Source organism: Rhinolophus sinicus, chromosome 3 (genome assembly GCF_057876585.1).
Source record: "Rhinolophus sinicus isolate RSI-liver-muscle chromosome 3, RSI-T2T, whole genome shotgun sequence".
Classification (NCBI taxonomy): Eukaryota; Metazoa; Chordata; class Mammalia; order Chiroptera; family Rhinolophidae; genus Rhinolophus; species Rhinolophus sinicus.
The window spans coordinates 38,259,591-38,273,181 of record NC_142503.1 but is presented as its reverse complement, the minus strand read 5'-3'; the positions used below and the strand labels follow the sequence as shown (position 1 = coordinate 38,273,181).

At 36.5% G+C, this 13,591-nt stretch overlaps 1 protein-coding gene across 3 annotated transcripts in view; it reads left to right on the top strand.

Annotated features, from left to right (window-relative positions):
* Positions 1 to 13,591, top strand: part of PDE4D (phosphodiesterase 4D) — a 1,272,577-nt gene that overhangs the window by 271,313 nt on the left and 987,673 nt on the right. For all 3 annotated transcript variants that reach the window (XM_019743390.3, XM_074328918.2, XM_019743396.3), the window contains one exon: positions 6,381 to 6,515. In XM_019743390.3, coding sequence (XP_019598949.2) covers positions 6,474 to 6,515 — 42 coding nt within the window. In that variant the 5' untranslated portion in view covers positions 6,381 to 6,473. The remainder of the gene's footprint in view (positions 1 to 6,380; positions 6,516 to 13,591) is intronic.

The following is a 13,591-nucleotide window of genomic DNA, read 5'->3' as shown; positions in this document are numbered from 1 at the left end:
GTATCACTCTCAACTTTAGAAATTTGCATTTTATAATCATACAACCTGCAGTATGGAAAAGGCCTGAAAATGTACTTATTTAACCAACAGTTGAGGAAGCAAAGATTAAACCCATTATACAATTAGTGAGAGAACAGAAGGCAGTAGATGATTTTGGGGAGCCACATAGCCTTTATTGTTGGAATTCAGAAAAAGTAGAAACCCATATATCTTAGAACAGCAGGGGAAATTGTCATTAGAAGGAAGGACTTTTGCTGGACTTTGAAGAATAGGAAAGTTCAGAAAGATGGAGAATAATAGAACATTTTAAGATTTAGGGACAGGAAGGAGAAGTGAACATGGTTCAGGTGTTGGAGGGATGAGACCATTCAGACTAGGGTGGAGGTTTGGTGTTGGAGAAGAGAGTGAGCTAAGGTCATATACGAGGTCTGACAATTAAGTTTGTGAACTTGTTGCAACGACGTTGCTAACCTTTTTTGATGTCAGAGGGATTATTCATTATGAATTTGTACCAACTGGACAAACAGTTAACCAAGTTTACTATTTAAAAGTGCTGAAAAGACTGTGTGAAAAAGTTAGACAACCTGAACTTTTCGCCAACAATTCATGGCTCTTGCATCACGACAATGCACCAGCTCACACGGCACTGTCTGTGAGGGAGTTTTTTAGCCAGTAAACAAATAACTGTATTGGAACACCCTCCCTACTCACCTGATCTGGCCCCCAATGACTTCTTTCTTTACCTGAAGATCAAGGAAATATTGAAAGGAAGACATTTTAATGACATTCAGGACATCAAGTGTAGGTAATATGACAACAGCTCTGATGGTCATTCCAGAAAAAGAGTTCCAAAATTGTTTTGAAGGGTGGACTAGGTTCTGGTGTCGGTGCATAGCTTCCCAAGGGGAATACTTCAAAGGTGACTGTATGATATTCAGCAATGAGGTATGTAGTACTTTTCTAGGATGAGTTCACAAACTTAATTGTCTGATCTTGTAAACATGTAAGTCACAAAACACCTGCATACACTGGTTGACACATCACTCTAGCCTCTGTAAGGCCCCTGCAGAGGTAGTTGAAGGGTCTCTTGAAAGCATGAGCTGCAACCTGATTCTATAGGGCCATCCTTGTGGTTTAAGTAGGAAAAACTAAGTTGTTGAGCTCTGCTGGGAACACTGAAAAGTACATCTAGATGGCCCTGTAGAGACCTATTGGGGAAATGAGTGAACAGGGCAATATCATCAGCTGGACAGAGCACTGGGCAGGGGATGCTGCAGGCTTAGTCTGAATCTTGTGTTTCCTGTCCCAGGTCGCTCTGTGATCTTAAGAAGATTACTAATGTTCAGATACTTCAGTTTCCTCACTTGTACCATGAGCTGTTTGTAGATCTCAGATTCAGCATGAACTCAGATAAGGGACAGCCTTCACAGGGCACCCTGGAGAAAAGATGGAAGGTGTAAATAGCAGGAAACCTCTGTGCAATTTAGATCTGGACCAAAAAGGAGACTTTTCTCTTAATTCACGCTTTAGAAGACATGCAGAGATATCAGGGACCTCCTTCCTTTGTCTCTGCACAGATTTAGCAAAGGGACACTGAGGAAAATGTTCAATTTACTTGTCTTATGTGTGGAGAAGGCAAATTAATGGGCACTTCAGAGCCCATGACAATAATTCAAACTTTTCTATACAAACTTTGTTCTTTATCCCCTCATATGCTTCTTTTCTTTTAACTTTTTGAATATTTAGTTTTTACATTGCTGTCTCCTAATTTCTTGCCTACATGTATTTTGGTGGATGATCCTTGATAAACTGAATTGGTTCTTATTGCAGTTCTTTGGGTTTGTCTTTTATAGTGATCAGACTCCCTTTTTAATTATATGTCTTATCTAGTTTTATTTATTTTTTAGATTAGAATCTAACCAAGGAAAAAGACTGCTTATTCTGGTTTCGCCTTGATGTCTATTTTGTGCAGCGCTGGAAAGTTGTATCTTGATGAGGTAGAACAGACACCAAGTTGGAGACAGATTGATTAGGCTTTGATCATTTGTAGGCATTGTACCCAAACAGTCCTTTCTTTGTGGACCTAGAAATGTTAGTGGTTATCTGAGAGATTAGCGTAGTACCTGGTGCATATGTGATGCTCAATAAATTTTTTAAAATTAATCAGTAGAGCTGACTTTATAATTCAGCAGTTACTACATGCATTGGCACATTTGATATTTAAATGGATATAATTAACCTACATTTGCAAGGAAATTTATAGTTCTCAGAAAACTTTCTGAGACATTATTTAATTAATCCCCGTAACAACCCTATGAGGTGGGTAGTAGAAATATGGCTACCTCCACTCTACAGAGAAGCAAGCAACTGGCAGAGAAAAAAGAGAAGAGCTTTTCCTAATACCATGTAGCTTGTGTATATGAAACAGGGATGAAAGTAGAACTTATTTCTTCTGATGTCCAGTTCAGGGCTTTTCCACCATATAAATCCTTAATCCCTAGGAAAGCACTTGTCTTAGTTCCCTTATCCTTTCATCAAAGCAACAAAACTTACTCAGGTGCTCCAACTCAGATTCTGTCTCTGAATGTTCCAGCACCATCTGTCTTACTTACCTCCTATGTTCATTTTTATTTCTAAAGTGTTCTCCCTGCTTTTTCTTCTTACCAATTAACTTTTGTGTGGAAATTCTTATAGTAATGAAGTTGCACACGTGCATGTTCTCTCACCTGGTCTTTGTAGCGCACCTGGAGGGAGAACGTGTTTGTGTTGTCTCATAGCATTATTTTTGCTGAGGGGGGAATTTGTAGGAACTAATATAACTGCCTTCCTGAGAGTAAACCTCTTTTTTTTAAAATGAAGCATTCTTTAGTTTTGGCACAGCTTTGATATTTGTAGAGGTTAGCACTTGATAATTCAAATGCGTTAGTTCATGACATTGGCAGGAAAGCAAGGTAGCAGGGTAGACAAAAACATGGCCTTTGGAATGAGACAAATTGGGTTTGAGTCCTGGTTCTGCTCTTTACTGGGCAATTTGGAGCTGAGTTCCTTTGTGAAATGGGGATAATATATTAATAATATCTACCTCACAGGGCTATTAGGAGGACTAAGGATAAATGACAAATATTTTTCTTATTATGAAATGAGATAGCAAAAAAGTACAATCCTCTTCAGAGGCCTTAGATCAGATTTGTGTGGCATATGACCATGTTCTCTCCAGCTCCAGTCTCCTCCGTGCCCCACGCTAGAAGGCTTTCTGTCCTGGGAGGCTGACCAGTGAGGTGTTCAGCCTCTGGCTCTGTGGCATTTGGCAGTGCGGAAGCCCCTCAGGAAATCAGAGGGAGACAGGAGAATAAGGTCACGTTCACCAACTCATCCCCTTCCTTTCAAGGTCACCTGAGGCTGTGTCCAAGAGAATAACCTCCCTTTTCAAGGCAGTCCTCTCTATGCCTCTCTTCTCCTAAGTAGTGGTGACCCATCCCTCTCCTTGGGGGTGGTAAAGACTGCATTATTGCTAGCTCCAAGAACTGTACCATCCTTTGTGGATTCCTCTACCCTACTCACATTGTCTTAAATAGTCTCTTTACTACACCCTTCTGTAATGATCCTAATGGGAGTGTGCTGTCTGTTTACTCCTGGGACCATAACTTATAAATTATTCATTAGTGCTAGTTGAAAGTATATTTGCCTAAGTTTGTTTTATTTGAGGGAGTTTGGTGCTTTCAGGGGGGAAAATAAGAATGGGTTGTTGTTGTTGCTTGGCATTTGATAGTAAGAGAAAAAAAAGGTGATACTGAATGATGATGATGATGAGAGCCAAGCATTCTCTTAGACCCTGTTTTATGTACATTAGCTAATTAAAACTTAAAACACACATGAATAGTATTATTTCTCTTGCAGATCTGGAAAAAGCTCAAAGTCGTTATATAACTTACCTAAAGCTACATAGAATGCCATTAAAAAGCTGAAATTCTAACCTATGCCTATTTGGTTCCAAGGTCCATACTTGTTTTATTGAGGCCATGTTGCCTCCTATGTACCATGCTTCCCCGAAAATAAGACCAGGTCTTATATTAATTCTTGCTCCAAAAGATGCACTAGAGCTTATGTTCAGGGGATGTCATCCTGAAAAATCATGCCAGGGCTTATTTTCCGGTTAAATCTTATTTTTGGGGAAACACGGTAGGCATACAGGGCCATCCATCAGCAGTCAGTTTTCAATTAAATCCATTTGCTTATTTCAATTTATACAGGTTCTAAATTCCTATAGGAAATTATCTCTTAATGATGGTCTTTAAATGATGTCAAAGCAAATTTGTTAAAAATCTGATTAATTCAGCAAAACTTATCAGGTCAAATCCACCATATTTGTCTGATTTTATTGATTTGTTAACTCAAAACCATTGAGTCACTAGCCTGCTACGGACAACTATTCCGTGGTTGCCTCTAAGGGTACTCATTAAATACTGATGAATAATAAAATATTTTGAATGAGTTTTTCTCTGATAATATGTAAGTTTCCTATAGCGTTTAGCTGGATTTAATTTTCTCCTTAGGTATGGACTACTTAGTTCACCATTTGTATTATTTCTGTCTACTTCTTAAATTGATCTGGGTGAATAACATAATTCCACATTTTCTGAGGGTTAATAGAATGCTCAGCATTGTAACTCATTCAGTAAAGGTGACTCAATTCCTGGAGGTATACAAGCTGAGAACTTTGCATTTGTGGATCAATTCTTTTCTCTGCCTCCCACTCCCTTATGAAAAGCCATACACACTCAAAAGAAACAAACAAACAAAAAACCCAAACAAATGAAAAATAGCATATTTATCCTAGCAACTCATATTTGATTATGCATCTTTTTCTCTCACTTCGGGCGAGCATTTTCATCAACCCCAGAAGAATGTTTTCTCCCTCAGTGTCCTTCGTGTCCCCGAGTTGCATATAGACATGTTCTTAGCTATAATAAACACTGTTTCTCTGATTCTAGCTCCACCTTGCTGTTGTGGGGTCTCCGGCCTCTCTAAAAATATCTCCCTTTATTTTTATAAGTTTTGAGCGGTGTCTCACAGGTGTTCAAAACAAGTCTTTGATCCTTGAGAGCCTGCCTTGGCTGGTTGCTGGAAAGCTTTGTGAGGTCCCTCTCCACTGGTGTGGGGGGCCATTGTATCCTCCTGCTCCTGACGGCTGGCCTCCTCCAGGGGCGCCCACAGATGTTGTGTTCCATGGAGTCCTCCCTCTTTGTGTTTTGTATGCTTTTTTATGCTATCTGTAGTCACTTTGCTTTCTTCACTTTTTTTTTTTTTTGAATGTGTAATTCACACTATGCGTTTTGACATTTTTCAATAGTTTAGCAAAATAAACTCCTTCAGACCTTGCTACTGTTACTCTTTTCCCCAAACCTCAGACACAAGTCTTCTGAGAAGCTTAGAACAAATTCAAATGATAAGAATGTATGCTATTGCTAAAATCGGTCTGCATCTACCACATCAGCCCACATCTACAACGTCAGAGTTTTTGTGTTTTGGTCAAGCCTGTTTGCCTCATCCTGGTTCCCCTTAGATTGGCTTCTTTCCTAAAAGGTACTTCAGCCCACATGTAAATATGCCCTATGAATATGTAGTCATGTCCAGATATAGCGGAATGTCAGAACGAACACAACGCAATAGCTATGTTATTTGCTTTTTCTTCAAAACTTAAAACAGAGAGTCACCTTAGGTTTTAGTGCAAAAATGGTTAGGTCACGAGGCTCTTGTGTCATTCAAGTGACAACTATTCTGGAATACTTGAAATAATAGTTATTGCTTGATTAGGTAAATTGTTCCTCCCAACCTTTCAACCTCTTTGAGTCAAAAGGGTAGAGAACTCACTAAATTTACTGAAAAGCCACTGGGAAGAATTCAGTGTACTGTGGATTATTGCTAATAAAACACGAGGCCGTGATGTAGTGATCGGAGGGCTTTCAGATGGAGTTGAGCATTCTCTAGTGATGGACAGGGCTACCCTAGTGACCTGTCAGGGGAAAATTGTGGGGTGCCTAGCTATACCAGCAAGCACCAGCACAGACAAATTTGGTATACTTTTTTGTTACATACCTGTGACTGGCGGTTGTGGCCACCATACCTATTTTTTCAGCTACTAGAAATGTAGGCTTGAGTATTTAATGGAAAACAGATGGTGCTTGACATCTTTAACTTACATTTAACAAAAGCTGTTTTGGAAATGTTGCTTGTGTGTCCTTTTATTGCTTTAAACACAGAACCATTTTAGCCTGTTCTGATGAATAATTGAAGAATTACTGTCCTAGTCTCATACAGCATTTTGAAGTGCACATGTTAATCATATACTCGATTAAACATTTCCTTGCCTTTCTTTTCAGAACGCCAGTTGGCTTTTGAGTGGCTAATTGTTGCAGTGAGAGCAGTGACATTGGAAACAACTATTGCCCGTTTGAATTACTTAAGACATCGCCATGAAAAGAAATACTTGTGATTTACTTTCTCGGAGCAAAAGCGTAAGTGCCCTTTGTTTTTATTTCTTTTAAAAAAATGGGTACACATAACTTTTTACTGTTTTCTTTGAATTTTAATACTGGGCTGTCATAATCAGTCTTGTGGGAAACCGTTGGTTAACTTTCAGTTGTCTGATTGTACAAAGCTTTTTGACAAGTGAAGACTCGTTCGTCTTTGTGGCCTGGTTGACATTTGATGGGAATTCTCTTTCAGCCAGTTTATATACCTTGCCAGTCATTTGTATAAGCTTACTGGCATTATATGGGACACCGTGATTTTTGGATGCATGCAGAAATTATATAATTAAAAATTGAAACTAAAGACATTTGTATTTCTTATATATCAAACTTTCTGGGCAAGTCCAAAAGTATAAATTGAACTTAATGTCACTAGGTACTTCAATCCATCACATTCTGAAAGCTCATTGTATACAGTGAATAATGCAAATACTTAATCAGTGGGGCATCACTTCCATGAGCTCTCTATCCTGGCATATGTCTTTAACCTCTCTCTTCCTTTAAAAAAAATTTAAGTGAACATCCTCATGGCCCTAATGGAGATTAAACCTTATTTCCAATTACCAAGTGTTCTTAAGGTACTGAGTCAGTGATAATTTTTAGATTTCTACTAGCTAATGAAAGAAAGCATAAGCAAATAGAGCAACTCAAAGAAAGCTATATAAGGCAGGGATGAAAGTAGACTGTTAATTTTCATCAGACAAGCTCTAAGAACATATCACTTTGTTCGTTTACCCAAGAGGAAAAAATGCATCCAAACAGATGTAGTTGTGACGTAGGAATATTCATTTGAAGTCATCAGAAAAACCACAAATGCAAACACATTTTTTTAGTGTAGAAAAATTTGTGTTAAAACCAATGATTCTATTGTGATGGCCCAAGGCCATATTTAATTCTATCTATTGAATAATCATCCAGTATTTAAGGGTGAGTAATGCAGCAGTATGTGGAGAGGGAAGTTTAGTGTGCCCAATAGGGTTTCTTAGAAAATGAGAATATACCAGAAGTGTGCCAGTTTTTTGTCTGGGTACTGACTGTGTTTAATTACCAATCAAGGAAATTCAATAAACTCTGAGGGAATGTGCACATTCATTTGTCTTGCTGGTTGGTGTTTGGTTGTATTTATTATTGCATAAAATAAAGAGCCATGGCTTGGAGCCTAGAATTCCTTTTATCATCATACAGTTGCTCATTGGAAAAGGAGGTGACCTGCATACAGATTACCAAACTGCAAACACATCTTCTGTTACTGAGTTTTTCTTATCATTTAAATATAAAAGCAAACCATTACTTAATGCTTTCTTCTTTTATTAAATTTCAGAGACATGCGATAGGAAAAAAAAATGTGTAAAGGCAAAAGAGAGAATAATTTGGATAACTAAAAGTATATGGTTAAAGATTTCCTTGTTCTTGGAGAAAAACATTCTAAAAGCAAATGATTAACTGAGCCATGTCTTTAAGAAACTGAGAGTACTTAATAATGCTAGGAGATTTCCTATTTATTCTGCGTATAAATATACTGCATATATTGCGTAATGGAAAAATTTTCATCATGGTAGAAAGGCTCACACGTCCAGATCAAGAGAACTTGAGTTGCCTACATTTGTCCATATGTAAACAGCAGAGCTCTCGTTTTGTTGCTTCTTAGCTTCTTGAAAATCCCCTGACATAAAGAGCTTCCACTTAAATATGACTCTAAGTAGGAGATTACCGTTTGTCATAGAAAAGAGCCAGAGACTTTTTGCCTAGTTAGAAGTTGTCACTTTAGAGTTTAAAAGTTTATTTTGAACTGGTCTAAAAATGTCACTTCCCATCCCTAATCTTTGCCATTATAGAATCCAAAATTGTACACTTAGAAGTAGATGTTTTCTGTTTTTGATGAGGAATGTTTAAAGAATTGATTTGATTTAGAATGTGAGAATGTTTTCTTTTTTTTTTCTTTAGCTTTATGACATTTGAAAATCCAAAGAGGATGTTCTAATTGTTAAAATGACCTCTGCCCTTCCCGCGTGTCTCTGTGTATCTTGTATCTGTCATTGTAAAAACTTAAGGCATGCAAAAGAGGAAATAAAAAGCCTGTCTTTGGACAGTCACCTTATTTATTTCTGAATACTTAAATCAGTGTTCATATTTTTCTCCTCACATTCAAGTTTTGGTGCAGTATCTATTTTAATGATTGCATGCTCTGAATTCTTCCTTTATTTGGGAAGAATCCATGAAAAATTTTAGCTATAAAAACATAAACAAACCACTTTTTAAACCGACTATTTGCTAGTTTTGGAGGACAGTTTGTAGTTGTAGTGTGTAAAAAAGGTGGGTACTCTGCATATGGACCGTGCAAAAGTGACACGGTTGCAGTGACTCTGGCCTTTATGATCTACTGTGGGAATTAGACATTCATCAGAAAAATCACACAGCACTTGATCTTAACCAACAGGAGGGTAAAGGGGATCAAATATATGGTGATGGAAAGAGAACTGACTCTGGGTGGTGAACACATAATGTGATACATAGATGATATATTACAGAATTGTACACCTGAAATCTATGTACCTTTACTAACAATTGTCACCACAATAAGTTTTAATTAAAAATAATCACACAAATAAGTGTAAAATAACAGTTTCCTGTATCTCCTTCCCTAGGGCAAATATTTTTCAACTTGTCCTCATACGTGATGGCCTCATTCTCCATCCTAGAATGTAGACTTCTTAGGACAGGGCCTTGCTTATTTAGCTATCACTGTATCCTCAGCATAATGCCTTTCACAGAGCTGATGAAAAATGAGTGAATAAACTGTGATACCTTCTTAGAGAAGCTTTATAATACAATGATAGCATGTCATAGAAAGACTTGACCTAGTCATGGAGGTCAGACAAGTCTTCTCTGAGGAAAGATGATTGAGAGCTGCTATTGGAAGGTGAGTTAGTCTAACAGAGTCAGTGTGCAGGAGTTCCCAGGCAGAGTTAACATTTGTGCAATGACTCTTTAGTGGTAGGGAAAGTGATGGCTTCAATGTCATGAATAAAGGCTAGAATAACTAGCTCATTGATGGCAATGGTAAGGATATAGAGAGAACTGAACATATTTAAGAGATTTTAGTAGGAAAAAATGATACGGCTTTTGGTAAGGTATTGGTTTTGAGATGTAGGAGAGAGAAAAGCATGGACGTTACTTGCTGGGCTTCTGGTTTACTTAACAGGATGAATGTGGTCTCGTCACTGAGATGGAAATACTGAGTGAAGGAGGAAATGGGGAAAAGATGAACCTGAGTCTAAGGCTGTTGAGATTGGGATGTTTAAAGACATGGGAATTTAGAGAGCAATTTTATTTAATCCACGCAATAGGCAAATTGGGAAATTTAAATTAATTATCACATCTATACCCCAAACAGACTGTTGATTAAATATAGGAAATAGACACTTCTATTGAATTTTTTTTTAATAATGAAAATTTGACCTCAAACTGTCTTTACCAGATATACAAGTTGCATTTACCTACTTAAAATTCTTATATAGAACCTCTAATACATCTCTAGGAACTCAAGATATCAAGATGGGGGGAGTAATAGGGGGACAATTATTTCTAACTTAGTTTTTCATTTATTGGAAAGAAAGACTACTCCTGCAACATATTAAGTGGAGAAGAGTACTTACAAATGACAGCCTTAAACATATTCTCTTATTTCATCATGTATAAGCAAAACAAGACCTGTATTAGTTGCTTTACTCAAAACTTCCAAACATCAGTTCATAAAAACAGGGTTTTTATTTAAAAAAAATTTTTTTTTTTAAGTTGTGGAAGATTGGGGAACAGTGTGTTTCTCCAGGGCCCATCAGCTCCAAATCATTGTCCTTCAATCTAGTTGTGGAGGGCACAGCTCACTGGCCCATGTGGGAATCGAACCAGCAACCCTGTTGTTTAGAGCTTGTGCTCCAACCAACTGATCTATCCAGCCCCCCAAAACAGGGTTTTTTAAAAAACTATTTCTGATGCTATAATGTGGTTAGTTTTGATCCATACTTTATATTGAGTTCCTAAACCAAATAAAACATAATTTTGAAATTTATTAATTATTAATAATATTCTTAAAAATTAATTCAAAGTAAGCCAAATAGCATAAACTACATTAAAGTAAATCAAAGTGCTTACACAACTGATTAAATTGGAAATGTCTAAATGAGTCAAATATCATTAATATTATATTAGGACGAACTTTCAGGCAGACTTTTATCATAAATGAATCTAAATTAAAATATCTTAAGACAAACATATGGTTTTATATATAACAATGAAAGATGTCCCCAAATTTCAAAAGCAGGAAGCTATTTTACAATACATGGCACATCAACTGAAAATGACAGAAAGCGAAAAATTGAAGCTTTACATTCCTGACTTAAATAATTGTTGCAATGGATTACATTATTTGTTTCATAGAATGCATGGTGTTAGTATTTATTTCTCATAAAAATTGTGTCACTGAATTTTGCAGGGCTTGTGAAGTTTATAGAGTTTCTGATACATAATTTCTTACTTCTTAAAGTTGGAAGAGAACTTAAAGATCTTTTGAGCCAACCTTTTATTTTACTGGTAAGGAAATTGAACTTGAGGCCTGTGGAGATGAAATGACTTTCCTGAGAGGTAGCTTGGTTTAGTTGAAAAAGTGTGGGCTTTAAAATCATACAGAATTGTGTTCAAAATTTGGCTCTTTCAACTTTCCAGTTGTGGGACATTTGACCACTTACTAACTCCAGTAGTCTAAAGGGTGATACAGAAATGATGTCAACACACAATGCTTAATATATCAAAGGTATCTAATGAGTTTTATCATTAGCGTTGCCCTAGTCTCCATAGCTTCTAAGTGAGACTCCCTGTGTTCTTTTCTCTCTGTGATTCCTAAAATGTAGTCAAAGCTGGGATTAAAAAAAAACCACAAAAAACCTGTTACCTCTTTTAACCTTTTCCAAGTGTCTGAAAATTACCAACAATGGAAAATCCCTGTTGTGTAGACCAAGTTCTAGAAAAATTAGTGCATGAAAGGAAAAACAAATGAAACAATGTCATACAATAAAAAAAAATTGTTGATGATTTAGATAGCATCTGCTTCTTTAAAAACTCTAGCTGTTCTGATTTAATAATAATGAGAAAAGGAAAGATAAGAAAACAAAAATAGAAAACAAAAACCCTTGATCTAGTAGATAACTCTTTTCTTGAAATGTTTGTTTCCAAAAGGAAGTGTTACAGCAGATTCTCCCATAAATTTTGTGGTATGAAGACTTTACCTCTTTTTCAAGTTTTCATGCTACCTCTTACTGGATTGCCATTTCATTTTCACAGGTCTTATCAAAGTTTTTGTGTGACTACTTGGAGTGTTACCTCTCTTGGGGTGCTTCAGATCACATTTGTTTATTTCTGGGTGTTGGTTCTTTGTCTATACACTGAAATGGCAGAGAATGAACCTGTTTCTCTCCGTGCTAACCTTTAGAACTACCTTTGCCATCTCTGAAAGCTGGGAGCAATTCTTGCTGTTCTGACTTTTGCTTTAATGGGAACTGAACAAATCCCATTTGTACAGCAATTACAGATTTTTCAATTTTGGTATAAAACCATTCTACTCAAAAACATGATTGGTAAAATGAGGCTTGGTGAGGTATTACTCTAAGTTTCATAGGAGGAAAATCCCATGTGGAAGGGGTGCTTTATTTTTGTTTGCTATTCTAAATTGTGATGGATAACCTGATTTCTCTATTTACAGCTTGCCTTCTCCTTCCTCAAATATGGTTTCATGAAGTCGTTTAATTTAATCTAGAGCAGCATTTAGTTGTAAACATCTAGGATATTTTTTTCCTTCTATCTACAGAGCACAGCAATTTAGGACTGAAAAAGATAGGGTAATTAATATAGAACATACTTTCTAAGGCTGTTAAAAATGTTTATGAAAAAGTGCTATACCAACAACTCTGCTTTTAATTAAATAGTTTAGTTTGCTATAGTTGTCCAAACTTTACTCCAGCTCTTAACAACCTGTGTCAATTCTATTGACTCGTATTGATCCATTGGTCCCAATAGGAAAGGAGCTACTTACATTGACCCTGGCATCACATTCATGACTCAAGTTTTCTTGGCCTTTCTCCAGTGAAATATTGACATAGTATGAGTTTTCTTAGGTTAAAGATTTAACTCTAGCAGCTTGTACTTCTGTTGAAAATAATTTTTAAAACAACGGATTTACTATTCTTTGTATTAAGAATAATAATCACCTTCCAACGTTAGGTCTGGCGTTTTTCAATATTGTGAGGTGCTCTCACTGATCTTGCTTTTTACTGTCTTTCTGGTATAAGGGAGCCAATGTGATAAAGTGCAGCAATATCCAATGTGCGCTTAAAAATATATGTATCAGGACTTCTATTTATATTTACCTTTTTCAAATTTCAACTTTTTGTATGTGTTTGATAAATATATAATAGCACATATGTGCAATCAATAAATACATAAATTGGGGCAATACATCCAAAATATTTTTTACTGATAGGGATGTGTAATCAAAATAGTTTAGAGCTCATGGGTGCAGTGAAAAGACAATAGTTTTAAATTCAGAGATCTGGATTCAATCTTCAGATCTACTAGTGCTTAAAGATCTGACCTTTAGTAAATGACTTAATTTTTTCTGAGCCTTATTGTCTTTATATGTAAAACAGAAAAAGTGCATCAAAATGAAATGAAATAATTGCTTGATACATTCTCTCTATCTTGAGGTTTGCCGATGGTTTTTGGTAGCTACAGAAGCAGCGTGACCGTATCTGCCTCAGAAATCGATCATATGAAAATGCTTGGAAGTGTAGTGTATATTCTTTTCACTAAAGGAGTACAAGTGCAGCTTCCATGACCATTTAGTCAATTTACATATCTTATAAAAGATTCAGGCATAAAATGGGTGGTTAAACTAGGTGAGAGTTCTGTTTCCTACCAGTTATGAATTTCTTGATTCTAAGTCATGTGGTGTCCGTTCATAAATTGAAGATCAATTCCCAAATAAATGTAAAATCAAAGCATTGGGGCAA